This window comes from Spinacia oleracea, chromosome 6 (assembly GCF_020520425.1).
Source record: "Spinacia oleracea cultivar Varoflay chromosome 6, BTI_SOV_V1, whole genome shotgun sequence".
Lineage (NCBI taxonomy): Eukaryota > Viridiplantae > Streptophyta > Magnoliopsida > Caryophyllales > Amaranthaceae > Spinacia > Spinacia oleracea.
The window spans coordinates 45,145,261-45,163,714 of NC_079492.1; the positions used below are offsets into that span (position 1 = coordinate 45,145,261).

The 18,454-nt window shown below is 36.9% G+C and overlaps 1 protein-coding gene and 1 long non-coding RNA gene across 2 annotated transcripts; one reads left to right on the forward strand and one right to left on the reverse strand.

The window, feature by feature from the left end:
- On the reverse strand, nt 1–1,566 carry LOC130462586 (uncharacterized). The gene is made up of 3 exons (XR_008923132.1): nt 1,464–1,566; nt 1,221–1,310; nt 1–229 (listed from the first exon to the last, which is right to left on the reverse strand). It is a non-coding gene; the product is annotated as an uncharacterized lncRNA (long non-coding RNA).
- A 466-nt stretch (nt 1,567–2,032) lies between these two features.
- LOC130463110 (40S ribosomal protein S24-1-like) lies at nt 2,033–13,329 on the forward strand. The gene is made up of 4 exons (XM_056832154.1): nt 2,033–2,119; nt 12,690–12,860; nt 13,023–13,109; nt 13,297–13,329. The coding sequence occupies exons 1-4, from the start codon at nt 2,033–2,035 to the stop codon at nt 13,327–13,329; spliced, it is 378 nt and encodes a 125-aa protein (XP_056688132.1).
- The last annotated feature ends 5,125 nt before the right edge of the window (nt 13,330–18,454 follow it).

Genomic DNA, 18,454 nt, shown 5'->3' on the forward strand with positions numbered 1-18,454 from the left:
AAGAAAAAATGTTCGCAAAGTTCATCTAAAGAAAAATTAATCGTCCCTATTTAAAAAATTCTAAATCAAAATCTACATCGCTTGCATGATTAAAAATCAAAATCTTAGTACCAAAGTAACTAAACATATTTCTCCAGCTCTTTATGATCTTTTATTATACAAACTACGGAATCCAACTTAATCTCTAGGTTGAGTATCTTGATAGCACAATCTACTTGGCTGGAAATACCTGCATTGCCAAAAGAAATCAAAGACAAAAGATAACACATTAAAGAAGCACCATCAACAATACTACTGGACTGTAAAGGCAAAAGGTGGCTAAATTTAACAATTTAAACCACATATTAAGCAAACCACTGCAAACACAAAACAAACAGGAGCACCGTAGTCCAGAAACAACCAAAAAAAGCTGTGCCCAATATGAAAACAGTAAAACAGATGCAAGCTACCAGCCTGCACTCACCAAAAAACCAGCTCCCAACACACTTGTTGCATATTAAACAGAAGCACCACCAGACTCACTATTAAGGCACTAAAAGAACTAATTTAGCCTCTGAAGACACCTCATGTAAGCTACAACCTGAATATCTATTGTATAAGTGAAGAGTTATCTTAACCTGCAATTCAGAACTCGGTTTTGGATGAACCTGAACCTAAACCTGGTTATTTGTGTCTGGCATAGATTATGTTCTATTGGTTTTCTTAATCCTTTCTAGGATTCTAAATCTATTTTTCATTGAGTACTTCACTGAGGAGCATGTCTTCAACTTCTTTTGAGGTGATTATCCTTGAAACACGCATCTGATTGTTATGAGTTTGGTTTAGGTTGTGATTAAAGTGACCTTAAAATGATTACACTATGGTAAATTGGAAAGATTAGGACTTGAAGGATGTCAGCACAGAAGAAGAGAATTTAACCTAACAGAAATTGAGATATGCAATGAGTGAGCAGAAATTAGAACGATAGGAATCCATCATGTGAAGATATGTAAACTGACAAAAAGAGTAAGGTACAAAATCTCGAAAAGCCACAGTTGGAAGGTGAATAAAGGTTTTAATATTGAATAGGTTGATTCCGATAATACTTAATAGAGTAATGAAGCCTCTTCTATTATATCACAACAGATGGGATCCTATAGTTCTCCATCAAGAAATTTATGTACTCCATTCAATAGTTGAGCCAATAATAAAGTAAAATTGGAGAGTAAAATTGTACTCACGGGATTAACTCCACATTTCCTAATAGCTGAGCCGATTTGAAGCGTTGAATCATACGCCTCTTTATAACTAAGCCATTCATAAGGACCCGCCTACAAAATTAAAACATAAATTAGGAACAATCAATTACATAACAAAAACTATAATTAAAAAATTATAATTAGAGGATCCCATCTGTAATCAACATTCCATAGGAAATCTCAAAAAATCTAAAAGTATTTGCAAACTATAAATCAAGAACTTACGAAGCTGAGAGCAGAGGAGAAAGATTGAGAATATGTGGACTGGTGCTGTTAGAGAAAAGGGTGTCTCATTAGCTTGTTCCTGGGGGAACTAATCAACTAATTCCCTGAAATATACAAAGAAAATAAGATATACGGATTAAACAGACCATTTTTACTACTGATCTTTAACATGATAAAAGTATGATGGTACAAATTGTATAGTATTTCAGTAGACATGCGGAAAATGATAAGAACTTCATAGCTGAAGTTACTGAAGCAAACAAACTGTGATTAAACAATAGCTATGTTAATGTGAACTCCCCAACTACTACTACTACCAAAGAGATGTTTATATAACCACCTTTCTCAGCTATTAGTCACAAATTAGCATATATCTACCATCAATACATGCATTGTTTCATAGCTGAGAGACTTCCAAGTTAGCCTTGGGGGTATGAGTCTAATTGGCCCTCTTGTAAAGAAAGGGTAGAAGTGATTTTAGGGACTAAACTCAAATCTGAATTCAATTGCTTGAATGCGAGCTCTGCCGTACTGCAGCAGCTGCTCCAGAGGTCAGAATACACTCAGGAATGCCACTGGCTAGGGGCAGTACATGTCAAAGATATGGCAAGAGCTCAAGTCTTGCTGTACATAGTACAGAGTATGCAGCAGCTACAGTAAATGAGTTGCATGTTTTGACTTGCTATATGGGGTTCAAGCTGTAACTTTTTTTGATGGTGGTTTTGAAGGAAATAATGCCCTTGGTCCAAGTATGCATTCTATGTTAAGTCTAATAAATGCGGTTCAGTATTAATTAACAAGTTAATAATTCAGTGAGATCAAGTGAGCTGAATGCCTAGCTAGAGGCCGCTTCAGTTCAAGTGGAATTAATGATATTAATCCACAGCTTACTCTTGACTGAACCCGTAGGGTCACACAAATAGTACGTAAACGGATCAAGTGTTTAATGGCATTAGATACTCCATCTATGAATATTCGGAACCGACGGATCTTGGTTTCAGTGGGAGCTAAGATCGTCACAGGCAAGAAATGAATACTCCGGAAACGATGATATTGCCGGAAACGGAAATATGGATCGTATCGGAAATATGAATATTATCCAAGTCGTAGATGTTGCCGGAAACGGAAACATGGTACGTATCGGAAAATATTGTTGGAAATGGAAATATTACCAGAATCGGAAATATTGCCGGAAACGGAAATATTGTCAGAATCGGAAATATTACCGGAATCGGAAAATAATTCCGGAAACGGAAATATTAAATATTTGTTCGAAACGGAAATTAATTCCGGAATCGGAAATATTGAATATTGTTCGTATCGGAAATAGATTCCGGAAATGGAATTTTAATCGGAAGCGTATCGTACGAATTAGCATCGGACGAGGCCTGCCGGACGAAGGCCCAGCACGAAGCCAGGCCGTCGCCCAGCAAGCACGCACGCCACAGCCCAGCGCGCACAAGGCCACGCATGCGTGGGCCGCGCTGCGTGGGCTGCTGCTCGCATGCGTGGGCAGCCCTAGTGGCTGCCGTGTGTGTGTGAGTTTGAGCTCATGCGAGATTCCTGAATCTGCAAGAGTCAGTGTATGATTAAATGTCTATTCCTATTGGATAAATTGATTAAGTAGAATTCATGTAGAATTCTAATTCCAATTAATTCGCATCCTACTAGGATTACGATTCCTTTTCCATAACTCTATAAATAAAGGCCTAGGGGTCATAATTTATACACAAGTTTCAAAGTATTCAAAAGTGAGTTTTTGAGAGAAAATTCAAACACCCATCTTGCCCCAAAAGTGCCGAATTTTCTGAGTACCTTAAGGGCGATTCTAGTTGGTCAATCTTAAGGCGGATCCGGACGTGCTGTGGACTTTCTACGGAGGGACGACACTTGGAGTCCTAAAAGACTTGTTCTTGTTCGGTTCGGGCGCAGCTAGGGAAGGCACGCAACAAAGAGTATGCATCTAAACTATGCTAAATGATTATGTGTAAATAATATGTTTCCTGGGTTAATGGTTGTTTCCGCATGATCTATGTAATGTCATATGTATCATAACCTAACAGTGGTATCACGAGCCCCTTATTATTTTCATAATCTAAATTGCATGAACATGGTTAAATATTACAAATTTGCAAGAATTAAAAGGGGTGATTAATTTTCGTAATTGTTAATTAGTTGCAAATTGCGTTTATTTAATTATACGTACGCAGTTTTTCGGCAGTTTCTTCATTACTCATCCGAATTGAGTGATTTTTGTGTCAATTCCGCATGTAAAAGGCATTCTAAAATTTTGACAAAAACAGTATTTTTCTGCCGAACCCAGAATTCTCAAATTCGAAGCCTAACTATGACTTTTCGAAGGTTTTAGTTTTTCGGATGCAAAATTTCGTAAATTTAAGATGTTAAATTAAATATTTGCGATTCCTGTTGATAAATCTTGAATTTTTGATTGACCTACTGCATATGTTTAACAAGTTTGAATGCCTAGTCTTGTTAATTATGCAATCTAATTTGTAATTATGATTAATTTGTTGAAAATTAGAATAATTTAGAATTAATTTGATTTTCATAATTAATTGTAATTTAATTAGAAACCTATGATTAAAAACCACCATAAAAATTGTAAATTTACGATAAATTTTAAATTTTTATGACCTAGACTTGAATCCATATCAATCGGAAATCAATTGGATAATAAATTTTCGATTTTTTCGCCCTAAAATTATGAAATTAATAATATTTATTAATTTGTCATTAATTTTAAATATAAATTTTAAATTTTTATGCGATTCGTTCAAATAACTTGCACGCACGAAGCAATGGATGCTTCGTGTTACCCTTAAGGGGTGTTGTATAATGCGGGCATGCGACGACGAGCAAGGGAGCTCGTCGCCCGTGCGGCACGAATGCAATGAGCAAGGCCGTAGTGCACGAGCACAAGGCAGCAGCCCTGCCTTGTGTCGTGTGCCACGAGCAATGAACGTATGGGCATGGGCGAGGGGCGAGCCAAGGCAGTCGCGTGTGGGCAGCAAGCGAGCTGCGCCACAGCGCGCGCTGCCTCGCACAACAGCGCGCAGCCTCGTGCGCAGCGAGCGCAAGCTCGCGTGCCACGAGCGCTGCGCCCAGCATCACTCGCGCGCACCAGCGAGCGATCTCGCGCGCCAGCGCGCGATCTCGCGCGCCAGCGAGCGATGCAGCGCCCCAGCGAGCGATGGCTCGCGCGCACCAGCGAGCGATCTCGCGCGCCAGCGAGCGATGTAGCGCGCGCGCGCTGCGAGCGATAGCTCGCGTGCGGTGGGCGCTGTGCGGAGGCTTGCGTATGGGACAGCAGCAGCTATGCAACGAGCGCATGGGCTGCGCGCACATGGCCAGCAATGGCTGTGTGCGTACAGCCCATGGGCGTGCAACGCGTAGGGTGTTTGCGTTTCGATTAGATCGTTTTGAATGTTTAATTTGAAAATTTCAGTTCACGTAATTTTAATTAATTTTAAAATTAATAATTTGAATTAATTTCTTGGATTTTAATTTTGAATATTATAATTATAATAAATGGAATTTATTCTAATTATTTTACTAAAATTAAAATCATAAATTAATTTAAATGTGACTGAAATTAAAATTAAATTTTTGGATTCAATTATAAATTTATATGAGCTTTAAATTTTAATTAAATTTGTATGTTTCCGGTTAGACTAGAAATACAATTTTATGTTTAAAATTAGTAAAGCATATGAATTTATTGGTTTGAGTGGGAGTGCTTTTAGTCATAAACTCTTGATTAGGTCTACAAATCCTTAAGGTTAAAACAACTCGATTAGAATTAATAAGGACTGAATAATTGGTAGATTATTGGTGCCCTTGATTAATTGCTGCAAATGTTTACGTGATGCATAATGTGTTTAACTAACCAGCTATGTGGGCCATTCATGATAATGAATGGGTGAATGGTATATATTGTATATGTACTGTTTTGCAGGTTATGAAGTGACTAGTATGGCCCAAATAGGATAGAAAATATGGTCTGCGTACCATTAATTTGAATGTAATTGGTCTAAAGTACCAAAGTTGTTTTTCAATTCAAATATGGTCTGCGTACCATCAAATAGTTGTAATTAGTTATAACTTATCCTATTTGAAGAAAATGGTGCCTCCCACGGAGATTTTCAAGACGGACTTTGAAGTCAAAGCTTCAAGATGAAGTCGGGCCATACTAGATCACAAATATCTTATGCATGTTTTAAGTTATTTATTGCTTTAAATATGTCTTAAAATGCATGAGATCAAAAGCTTGATTATGTTGCATGATTAAAGATTTTAGTTCACTTAAAATCTAACCAACATAGTAAGAGCCTTAAGTTCCAAACTTAAAAATTGAGTTAAAAGGTGCCATGCCAAAATATACACTTGCTTGGATATCCTTTACATCAATCTAGTAATAGTTTTCGCTCAGCGAGGTGTTACTTATTGGTCCTAAAGGGGCAAGGTACACAAATAATTGTGAGTACACGTTAGTTTTGGTGAAACTCAACGATATAAGTAAGGAGTGCTTTTATGTCGTGGCAAAATCGATAGGTTTACCTAATAAGTTCTTAGACGTACCTATCAACCAAGAGTAGTTTCTAGACTATTAGCAAAAGGCTTTTGCTTACCTAAAATGTTTTAGAATTGAGTCGACAAACTGTGCTTAATTCTTCAATGGTTTTAGGGTCTTGGAATCATTTTATTCACACCTGCCGGAACAATAAAATCGAATAAAATGCTAATAACTTGTTTGAATTGCATGGTTGCTTTAATTTCAAGTTATTATTCATGATAAATGTTTAGACTTTGCATGCTTCAATGTATGTTTTAATTATTGTTTATAATTAAATATCTTGCACTGCAATAAATCCTTTTAGAAAGGTAACAGTAAATTTCCTCGATTGGTAGTGAATCCAAGAACGATTCACGGAAATGAGAGAAAATGAGCAATTTAAAATGTACGTTTCTTATATCGACTTTTATGGTTGTTTTCGAGTATCAAAGTCGAATAGCAAACCGATTGGTGCTTGTGAATTCAAAATACAATGTAGTTTTTGAGATCATAAAGCATTGAGTTTAATACGCTCAGCTTTACCAATGGCTAACAACCTAATATCTTTGTCCATTTAGTTCTCGAATGAGTCTAGTCCCTAGACATTCGAATAGATCGATGCTTAGAGAACTTTAGAAGCTTCTGGTAAGATCATCTAGTTGAAACAAAATATTCAACATAAATTAAAATGGTAAAGAACCTTGTTGGTGACATTGGACATGTCTAACAAAGTATAAAAGTCAACACTAAAGAATTCAATTCTTAAGACTATAAGAAAGGGTACAAGAAATAGGAAAACGAGGAACAAATGAAAGGAATTTACGATTCCGGTTCTACCTATAAGTTTAAAGAGAAGTGACCTAGCAATCAAACTTCCTTGGTATCATATACCGCTTGAGGTTCTTACTTCGGTAATAACTCAAACAATGGAAGCTAGGATACACTAATGACCTACAAGTGGGAAATGAAGCATGGCAATGCTACATTAGTTGTAGGGTCACCTAGTTTGTTTTAAAGTCCTTTCAAAGGCTGGAACTTAATGGCTATTTTGTTCCATAATCAGCATACCTAAATTTCTGCTTCAAACACAGAAAGACTCACATTCAGAAGAACAAAAACAATGCTTGTTTGTTTGTTTATTTGAATGAAATGGTCAATTACTGGTTGAGTCAATATGCTTGATTAAAACAAACAACTCTTTAAAGAACTTTACTAGGTTCAAATCAAACCCTTGATTTGAGTTCCATTAAATCTTTGGCATTGTTGCTTAGACCATATCAACAAGTTAACATTCATAAGCTCTATTTTGATGGACTTTTGAAAGTTGGTTGATTTCTAAATCAACTTAAGACAAGCTAGTCTTACTTGTTGAAAGTAACAAAGAATATGAACTATTGTTAGAACGCCTAGACGATAGAGTTCAAAGCTAAAGAAAGGTTTTATGACTTTATTATTTCACATGGATTTGAGTGAATATAGGTTTATTTACTCAAATGTGATATAAGTTGAATCTGTTTGGCTAGTTCAAAGATTCAGAAGTATAAAATCCACTCGGCAAGAAATCATAAAGATCTAGGTTAGATCATGTTGATGATTACTTGAGACCAAATATGATCATCAATGATTGTGTGTTGTAATTTCACAATCTAGCTCCATAAGATATGGCATATCTACGTTGGAATGATCGAAGTCAATTAGTACTTGATTCGATCAATGATGAATCATAAAGACTTTTCCTATAATTTCTAAAACAAAATGCTCAACTACCACCAAACTAAACCAAATTCGTCAAAGCTATTGAAAAGTAATTTCAGGATATCTTTTCAATTATATATATCTAAAGAGTTGCTAAACTCAGTGGGAGCTTAGTGTTTGTTATTCAACAAACTAAGGCCCAAGTCTAGATATATGTTTCATTGTGATTTATTCAAATGAGACACAAGGGTATTGTTTCTACCACGAATTTTTGAGAACATAATGTTTGTTTGCTCGAAATAATGTCCTTTTGGAGATTCGTTTCCAAAATGACAAGTGGGAGAAAATAGACCTCGAAAGTTTTCGAGGCGAACAACAAACATAAACGGACATTCCGGAGGCTTTTCGAAGTGCTTCAGAAAATCCGAACTTATTCTTTAAGGACTTTAGAAGTGGCTTTAAAGAATAGATATCTCTTAGAAGACTTTACAAGTGCTTCAAGGAGAACAGAATATTCAAAGGACTTTCAAGTGGCTATTGATATTCTGTTGTTTGATGTTCTATACCCAAGTAGGCATAGAGTTCAAGTCACTGAAACTATGAGATTCTTCTATTAGATAGTGAAGAAACATGGAATTCAGGTCACTGAAACTATGCAATTCTTCTATTAGATAGTGAAGAAACCTACAACTTGCAGTCAAACTATTATCATGTAGAGTAATGAGTTTATGACTTGTAAGAAAGCTATGACGAAATCTAGATTCCCTAAAATGGTTAGAGGCCATATATAGACTCAAATGTTTTTAATGGTTAGAAGCCATAAAACATACTCAATGTTTTGATGACAAAATTGAAATTTTGTTGATTTGCAAGAATAGTTTCACACCTATTGGTTGCAAGTTTGTTTTAAGGATAAAAACCATCAAACATGGAATTGTGTTCACACACAAAGCTAGATTAGTTGCTAAAGGTTACAAGCAAATTCATGGCATGGATTGTGTTGAAACTTCATGCAAAATCGTAATGCTTAAGTCTATAATTCAAGCAATGATTGCATATTGGTACATATGGCAATTGGATGACAAAACGTATTCCTCAGTCAAATGTTGGAATAAACTATGCACATGGTATGTCATAGGATTTGTGGATCCAAATAAATGCTTGAAAAAGAAAGCTAGCTTATGAAATCTAAGTACAGATTTAAGCAAGCAATTGGGAATTAGAAATGTATTTTAGTGAAGCTAATAAGTATTTTAGTTTCATAAAATGTACATGATTCTTATAGATATATAAGAAGTTTAGTGGGAGTACATAAAAACTTATTTGGTCCTATGTGTATCACACACATATCTCTCTATTGTGAAATAACATTCAAATGCTAATGACTTAGATTTGAAATAATTCATCAATGATGGACCATGGCGAAACTTAGTACATACTGGGTATTAAGATCTATTTACAGAAATCTTATGATATTGTTTTGGATTAAGTAATGGCATTTACTAAATCAAACACGAAAGACTCCTTTGGAGATATTCAACCCATGTGAATAAATCTAAGTAAAGGATGTTTGAACTATGTATAAGCATTTACTAAGTTAAACATCAAAGAGTCTAAATGAGATTCTTAACCTATATTATATGTCAAAGAATTTAGCTGGATTCAGTATCTGCTGAAATTGAATAAGCTAAAGTTACATGAATAGAATTCAATTGGGAATTATTCTGCAAAAGAATTTATCATGTATGATATAATATGAGGATCGCCAAAAAAACGTATCGTATGACTTTAGCCATGACGAACATATACCAATCTCTATTGATCTAAGTGAAGATCAACTAGATTGAGATCAAGAATACTTATGGTACTTGAAAAGGTACATAGGAATAGTTCTTGATTCAAGGAAATAAAGATATGCTAAATATTGATGCTACACGCAGAAACACTGGCAAAGGATCAAGCAAGACCCCTTTGGAGTTAACCATTGATAAGGACGAGCTATAGAGCATCGTGTTTTGAAATGGCAACATGGATTGGAGACCATGAGTTGTTGCGTGGGAAATTAAAATAATAATTTCTATGTTCTAAGATATAGTTGGAGAGTCTTCCACATATCTATGAACTGCTTGGATAGGTAAATCCAAACAAAGCATCACTAGCAACCTATACAGTTGAAGTAAAAGTGATTATTGCCTAAGAAGCAATAAAACAGGGTTGTTTAAAGTTCTTCACTGAACTTGGGTAGATCACCTATCTGCTGGCTTGATGGTTCTTCATTGAAAAATGCGTGGAACCACTCTTGAAGCAAGAAAAACGTCTGCTAACTTAATGGTTCTTCATTGCAAAATGCGTAGAACCACTAATGTAGTAAGAAAGACTAGATCACATAATAAACAAACTCGAAAAGATCTTATCATCATATCTCAAAGAACATTCGATGAAAAGGATGTTAAGATTGGCAAAGCATGATAACTAAACCTATGCAACAAGTGAGAAGCAACACTCACATTGTCGCACTGGAAATCAAGCATAGCTTTGAATTCCATGAATTGTTTTAGAAGATGGGTTTGAGGCCCATGGTTATAAAACATTGGGGTTGAACATTTATCATATATGAAATGTATTTTCATATTCCATTTAATCTTGGTTTAGTATTAAATGATGAGTCCCTTCAAATTTGACGAAATATTCAAGATAGACTGTCAGGACCAGTCCTGTGACTAAGAAATGTCTATCAAGTGAACTTGAATGTCAAAGGTTGAAAATGGTCCCTAATCGGAGTTTTCTATAAAATTGGACGCATAGAAAACGTTAGACGATTAGAATGCAAGATGACTAGTAGTTCTGTTTCTTGAACTATGTGGACATGGCAATGTCATAATCATTTGCATAGATACTTACTTTGGGAAGACTAGTATCGGACAAGACCTATGAAACTTTACTGTAAGAGATGAAAGTCTGTCATAAGTAAATTTCATTAAATTATTAGACACTAAATCCTCAATACCTGAGTGATTTGAGATTACTTGTTTGAGAACTGGTTGCTTTGACGTTGACCAACCGTCGCACCGTAAAAGGAGGCTATAAAGGCAACGCTCAGGTAATCACCTATCAAACGAAGTCTAATCTCAAGATCGCAAGATTGGGATTGTCCTCCCATAAATCGGGATGAGATGCTTAAAAGTTGTACAAGGCCACTCGGAGAGCTAGAAACTGTGAAATGCATGGCCGTGCTCGGATGAATCATAGGCTATGATTATCTGTTTATTTGATCAGTTGAACTCTGAAACCGAGGAACACCTCTGGACATAATAAGGATGACAACTCTTACCTTATGTTCAAGAGCAAGCATCGAGCGACAAAGGAATTAGGAAATGCACACTTGTCCCTAAGGACAAGTGGGAGACTGAAGGAAATAATGCCCTTGGTCCAAGTATGCATTCTATGTTAAGTCTAATAAATGCGGTTCAGTATTAATTAACAAGTTAATAATTCAGTGAGATCAAGTGAGCTGAATGCCTAGCTAGAGGCCGCTTCAGTTCAAGTGGAATTAATGATATTAATCCACAGCTTACTCTTGACTGAACCCGTAGGGTCACACAAATAGTACGTAAACGGATCAAGTGTTTAATGGCATTAGATACTCCATCTATGAATATTCGGAACCGACGGATCTTGGTTTCAGTGGGAGCTAAGATCGTCACAGGCAAGAAATGAATACTCCGGAAACGATGATATTGCCGGAAACGGAAATATGGATCGTATCGGAAATATGAATATTATCCAAGTCGTAGATGTTGCCGGAAACGGAAACATGGTACGTATCGGAAAATATTGTTGGAAATGGAAATATTACCAGAATCGGAAATATTGCCGGAAACGGAAATATTGTCAGAATCGGAAATATTACCGGAATCGGAAAATAATTCCGGAAACGGAAATATTAAATATTTGTTCGAAACGGAAATTAATTCCGGAATCGGAAATATTGAATATTGTTCGTATCGGAAATAGATTCCGGAAATGGAATTTTAATCGGAAGCGTATCGTACGAATTAGCATCGGACGAGGCCTGCCGGACGAAGGCCCAGCACGAAGCCAGGCCGTCGCCCAGCAAGCACGCACGCCACAGCCCAGCGCGCACAAGGCCACGCATGCGTGGGCCGCGCTGCGTGGGCTGCTGCTCGCATGCGTGGGCAGCCCTAGTGGCTGCCGTGTGTGTGTGAGTTTGAGCTCATGCGAGATTCCTGAATCTGCAAGAGTCAGTGTATGATTAAATGTCTATTCCTATTGGATAAATTGATTAAGTAGAATTCATGTAGAATTCTAATTCCAATTAATTCGCATCCTACTAGGATTACGATTCCTTTTCCATAACTCTATAAATAAAGGCCTAGGGGTCATAATTTATACACAAGTTTCAAAGTATTCAAAAGTGAGTTTTTGAGAGAAAATTCAAACACCCATCTTGCCCCAAAAGTGCCGAATTTTCTGAGTACCTTAAGGGCGATTCTAGTTGGTCAATCTTAAGGCGGATCCGGACGTGCTGTGGACTTTCTACGGAGGGACGACACTTGGAGTCCTAAAAGACTTGTTCTTGTTCGGTTCGGGCGCAGCTAGGGAAGGCACGCAACAAAGAGTATGCATCTAAACTATGCTAAATGATTATGTGTAAATAATATGTTTCCTGGGTTAATGGTTGTTTCCGCATGATCTATGTAATGTCATATGTATCATAACCTAACAGGTTTCATATTCAGTGGTTGTGCAATGGTTTGTCCTTTTGTAGTGTTTCCTGAATTCATTTTTCTCAATTTTCTGATCTCTTTCCTGATTGTTTGCTTGAATTCTTTTGATGATCAAATTTCAAGTGTTCCCCGTCGTACCACCTATTTTTACTACTGTTCTATTTCTCCCTTACAATCTTACAACTTTAATCTTAAATTTCTCTCATAAAGGCAGAATTGAAGGACAAACTAGCTAGCATATATGATGTGAAAGATCCAAATTCTATCTTTGTCTTCAAGTTCCGTACTCACTTTGGAGGAGGTAAATCTATTGAATTCGGTTTGATTTATGATTCTGTTGATAACGCAAAGAAGTTTGAACCAAAGTACAGCCTGATAAGGGTAAGTATGTTGTTCCATTTGTGATATTTATATTTGTAATTCCGTTTGTGATCTTTATATTATAATTCCATTTGTGGTGGCAGTAAATGAGTTGCCTATTTTGACTTGCTGAGTGATATACTCCCCTAAACATCTTTGTGCTCCTATTTTTTCTTGGTGCAGAATGGATTGGCTACCAAGATTGAGAAGTCCAGAAAACAAATGAAAGAAAGGAAGAACATAGCTAAGAAGATCAGTGGTGTTAAGAAGGTAGGAGAATGGACTTGCATTGTTGTTTTGGCTGATGGTTGTGTTTGTCTAACAATATCAGCCAACGATATCAAATGTGGCTGATAGATACTTTTAACTCTTTATTATTAAAGTCTTGTAAATTCTTGGCTTCTAAATTTCTCTATTTTATGTTTTGTTAACTTTGTCACATTTATTTCTCTGGCAGACCAAGGCTGCTGAAGCTGGAAAGAAGAAATGAGGAACTGGTGCTTCCATACCTCCTAACCACAAATTCTATATTATGAAAAGATACACTATATGCATACCAAATCTAGAGTAATGACCTTTCCTCATGCCCTCATTCATACGATGAGCACGGGCCTCGACTTAATCTTGGTAGGCTTCCCAGTGACGAAACCATCCTTAACCAAATTAAGAATATTTTGGCCTAAACAATTCAAACAAACAAAAAACTCCAACCAGCTAACTCGATCATATAGTAAATAAAACACCATTCACATGGCATATACATCAACAAAATCATCAGACATGAAATCAAGAGAATATCAACTTTCTTATTTGAATAACAACGGGGTTCATGAATCTACCACAGGATCAAAATTATTAGGATGCACGCAATTAACTGTATAATTGCATCAGAAGGCTGAATATATACCTGATGCAGACATAATCCTTCTTCCCTTCCAATTTGAATAAATTAAATAAGTAAAAATCCCAAATAGCAACGAAACAAGCATTTAATTAACTAATCCAATTTTCAACCAGCAACACTTCAAAAAATTGGTATAAATTAAGAAAAAAAACCATGGAATTTACCGGAATTACATTGATGCAAGAAATTGACGGCGAGATCTGAAATCGAACTTCTATACATTGATCCAATGGGCTAAATCAACCCCTATATCCAGTTTCATAGGACAAAATCCTTGCAAGTAGAAAAGAGATGAAATCATGGTAGTTCCAATTCACTCATGCTCGCCGCTTTTCTCATCTTTGGTTTCTACCCTGACTCGAACTGAATCGAAAACTGGTTCGTCGAAATCAACTGCATCTTTGGTGAGAAAGAAATATGAATTTAAGAATCGAAAAACTTTAGGCGAGTTAAAATTAGGGTTTCGGACTTCTATGTTGGAGGTGAGTGAAACTTGAACTGATGTTCACAAATTGAAAGCGGCGCTGAAGAGTGAAGAGTGCATAAATAAGGTAGATATAACGACAGACAATTTCCTTTGAATATTTTAACTTTATTTTTTTTCTATAATAATAACGACAAGCTTCAGTTAGTCATCGCAGTAGAGTAGCGCGCTATTGCTTATAACGACGGAATGTTGATTACTTCGTTAATATGTTGTCGTTAAATCTACAATTTCTAGTAGTGAAAGAAAATTAAAGCATTGCGATCCGATCGTGGTGGTGAATATTTATCTCAAGAGTTTGGTGATCATTTGAAAGATTGTGGAATACTTTCGCAATTGACTCCACCAGGGACACCACAGTTGAATGGGGTTTCCGAAAGAAGGAATCGAACTTTATTAGATATGGTTCGGTCCATGATGAGTCTTGCTAACCTTCCTGCCTCATTTTGGGGATTTGCGCTTGAAACAGCGGCATTCACACTCAACAGAGCTCCGTCCAAAGCAGTAGAAAAGACGCCATATGAGATGTGGACTGGAAAAGTTACAAAATTGTCTTTTCTAAGGACATGGGGTTGTGAAGTTTATGTAAAACGTTTACTTTCTGATAAGCTTTCACCCAAGTCCGATAAGTGTCTTTTTGTGGGTTACCCAAAACAGACTAAGGGATACTACTTCTACAACCAAAGCGAAAACAAAGTGTTTGTTGCTCGCGATGGTGTCTTTCTGGAAAAGGATTTTATTTCCAGAAAAACAAGTGGGAGTAATGTATATCTCGAAGAAATTCGAGATGAGCAACAAATGGATGAGGTTCACACCTCGTCAGAGACGACCCAGCATGAAAATGCTCAGGAGGCGGTGCATTCCATTCATGCGCCTTCTACCGTCCCACTTGGAGATAATCCATGCGAAGTCCCTCAACCTAATGAGGTGGAAACTTCTCATGTTGTTCCCCAACGTAGGTCTAGTAGGACTGTCATTCCGTCAAAGAGATATATTGATTTCCTTTTGACTGAAAGTTCTGAAATAGAGATTTTAGAACATGAGGAACCTACTAGCTACACAAATGCTTTGACGAGTCAAGACTCCGAGAAATGGCTTGAAGCCATGAGATCCGAAATGGATTCGATGTTTGAAAATCAAGTATGGGACTTGGTTGCTTTGCCTGATGGGGTTAAACCCATAGGTTGCAAATGGATTTTCAAACTGAAAAAGGACAAAGATGGAAACATTGATGTCTTTAAGGCAAGACTAGTGGCAAAAGGTTTTAGACAAATTCATGGTATTGACTATGATGAAACCTTCTCACCAGTAGCCATGCTGAAATCCATTAGGATAATTCTTGCGATTGCTGCCTTTCATGACTATGAGATCTGGCAGATGGACGTCAAAACCGCTTTCTTGAATGGGTTCTTGAAAGGGGATGTGTACATGACACAACCACAAGGTTTTGAAGATCCAAACAGTCCAAGAAAAGTTTGCAAGCTTAAGAAGTCCATTTATGGGCTTAAGCAAGCATCCCGGAGTTGGAACCTCAGATTTGATGAGGCAGTCAAATCTTTTGGCTTCCTCAGAAATGAAGAGGAATCTTGTATATACAAGAAGTTGAGTGGGAGTAGTATTGCTTTCCTAGTCTTGTATGTGGATGACATACTTCTCATAGGAAACGACAAGACCATGCTTGAGTCAGTCAAGGAATGGCTTAAAAGTTGTTTTTCCATGAAAGACCTAGGAGAAGCTGAATACATCTTGGGAATAAGGATCCATAGAGATAGATCCAAAAGGCTGATTGGACTTAGCCAAGAGACTTATATTGATAAGGTTCTTGCAAGGTTCAAGCTGGAAAACTCCAAAAGAGGTTTCATTCCCATGCAACATGGCATTTCACTTGGCAAGACTCAGTGTCCTTCGACACCTGATGAGGTCAAGCACATGAGTAATGTTCCTTATGCCTCTGCAGTAGGGTCCATTATGTATGCCATGGTATGCACTCGACCGGATGTTGCATATGCTTTGAGTATGTGCAGCAGATACCAGTCAAACCCAGGAGAGGCGCACTGGATGGCAGCAAAGAATATCCTTAAGTACTTAAGAAGGACTAAGGATGATTTCTTGGTCTATGGTGGAGATAATGAGTTGGTTGCCACTGGATACACCGATGCAAGCTTCCAAAGTGACAAAGATGATTTCCGATCACAATCTGGTTTCATATTTTGTCTCAATGGAGGGGCTGTGAGCTGGAAGAGTTCTAAGCAGAGTACCATCGCAGATTCTACAACAGAGGCTGAGTATATTGCAGCAAGTGATGCAGCAAAAGAAGATGTTTGGATCAAAAAGTTCATTAGTGAACTTGGTGTAGTTCCTAGCATTGAAAATGGCATTGAGTTGTACTGTGACAACAATGGTGCCATTTCCCAGTCCAAGGAACCCAGATCGCACCAAAAATCCAAACATGTGCTCAGGAGATTCCATCTCATTCGAGAGATCGTTGAAAGAGGGGATGTGAAAGTAAGCAAGGTTCATACTGAGGATAACGTGGCTGATCCTCTGACTAAACCGCTTGCTCAACCTAAGCATGAGAGTCATACTAGGTCTATGGGGCTTAGGCATATGGGAGAATGGCTTTAGTTTGTTTACTTTATGTTTACAATTGTAAAGACATTTATTATGCTTTGAATGTTTATCAATAAAAGTTCATTCTTATTTAATTGTTTGGTTTAGTATTAAATAAAATGTCCAAATAACTTGTGTTTTCAAATAGGATTATCGAAAACGTTTTGATAATGGAACCCTATAAAGTGAACTGAAATCACAACTTATTAAGTCCCTAGTCTAAATCACTAAATTGGACATAAGTGATTTATGTGAAGACTAGCATGTAATTAATTGATAGTGCAGTTCCATGGGCTATGGAGACATAGGGATGTCTAATTGATTATATGGATGTATACTTGATGCATTGTGACTTGACCTAACTAGATTCTAAAAGTAGAATCAAACTTCTATATTTAGTGGATTCCTTAGACATGAGTATGTCTTAATAACCACGAGACAATTAGTTTAACTTTGACGTTGTTAAACGCCGCGCCGTAAAAGGAGGTTATAAAGGCAGTGATCAGGTGGGCTAAGAATTGAGTGGGAGTTATGGTCATACAAGAGTGAATAAGTCCTCCTATTTGATAGGAATGGTGTCTGGGCCTCTTGATGAGCGAGAACTGAAAATTGCATGGCCATGCGGAATGGGATTAAAAGTTAATCTTTATTTGAACAGTTCGAACTCGGCGATCAAGAAATTAGAATTTGAGAATAACAGTGTGTTATCAAATTTTGGCATTAAGAGACTTAAGGAATTTAGCATTGCGTTCTTGTCTTCGGACAAGTGGGAGATTGAAGGAATTATGTCCTTAGACATTTCCGGCAATTACTAAATATAAATAGGAATTAATTATGAAGATAATAAGTTAATTATTTTAGTAATCATATTTGCTTGCTAGAGAATAAATGTGATTAGCAGGACAATATTGATTGGACCTACAACTAAAATATATTAATCCTATAAGGTCACACATATAAGCATTAATTGGAATGGGCCCAAAAGGCCCGATGGCAACCGGTCTGTTAAGGGAAGAATGTTGGGCTTTGGTTTTGTGTTAACCTAAAACTCTCACATTATAATAGTTATAATGTCAGGGATTTAGAAACTACGTTCAATTGAATATCTGACAAAAGGAAAACACAAAAACCCTAATTCTAATTCTCTAAACGCCGTACATCCCAAACAAAGCAAGAGACAGATTGTGATCGTTCTCTTCCGTACTAGCATACGTGGGATTCAATTCGTGCTTGTGGACTGAGTAGAGGAGCAACAAGTGGGGCTCTAAGATCTTCGAAGCTTGCATACGAACGGGAGAACACGCTTCAAAGGTGATTATTCTTTCGACTTAATCTGATCTATACTATTGTTATGCATGAGATCCTGTGATAGATGTTAGGAAATTGTTTCCTGAAATTCCGCTTTATGCATCTATATGTTCCTACACTTACTTGGATCATTGAATTCGAATTGGTAGTTTCCTACAGATCGAAATTCATATATATGATAATATGATTAGAAAATCCATGCCAGAATGATATTATTACACAAACAAAAACGATTTTGAAGATCACAAAATAATAAACTTACTGCCTTTCCATGATTTCAACATTGTCGATGTCATGGTTAAACGAATT

Bases quoted from the DNA above. Each gene is read 5' to 3' on its own strand.
- LOC130463110 (XM_056832154.1), top strand. From the start codon at position 2,033: ATGCCACTGGCTAGGGGCAGTACATGTCAAAGATATGGCAAGAGCTCA. The intron at 2,120-12,689 runs GTAAATGAGTTG...TCTCTCATAAAG, and splicing joins CAGAGTATGCAGCAGCTACA to GCAGAATTGAAGGACAAACT. The intron at 13,110-13,296 runs GTAGGAGAATGG...TTTCTCTGGCAG, and splicing joins AGATCAGTGGTGTTAAGAAG to ACCAAGGCTGCTGAAGCTGG.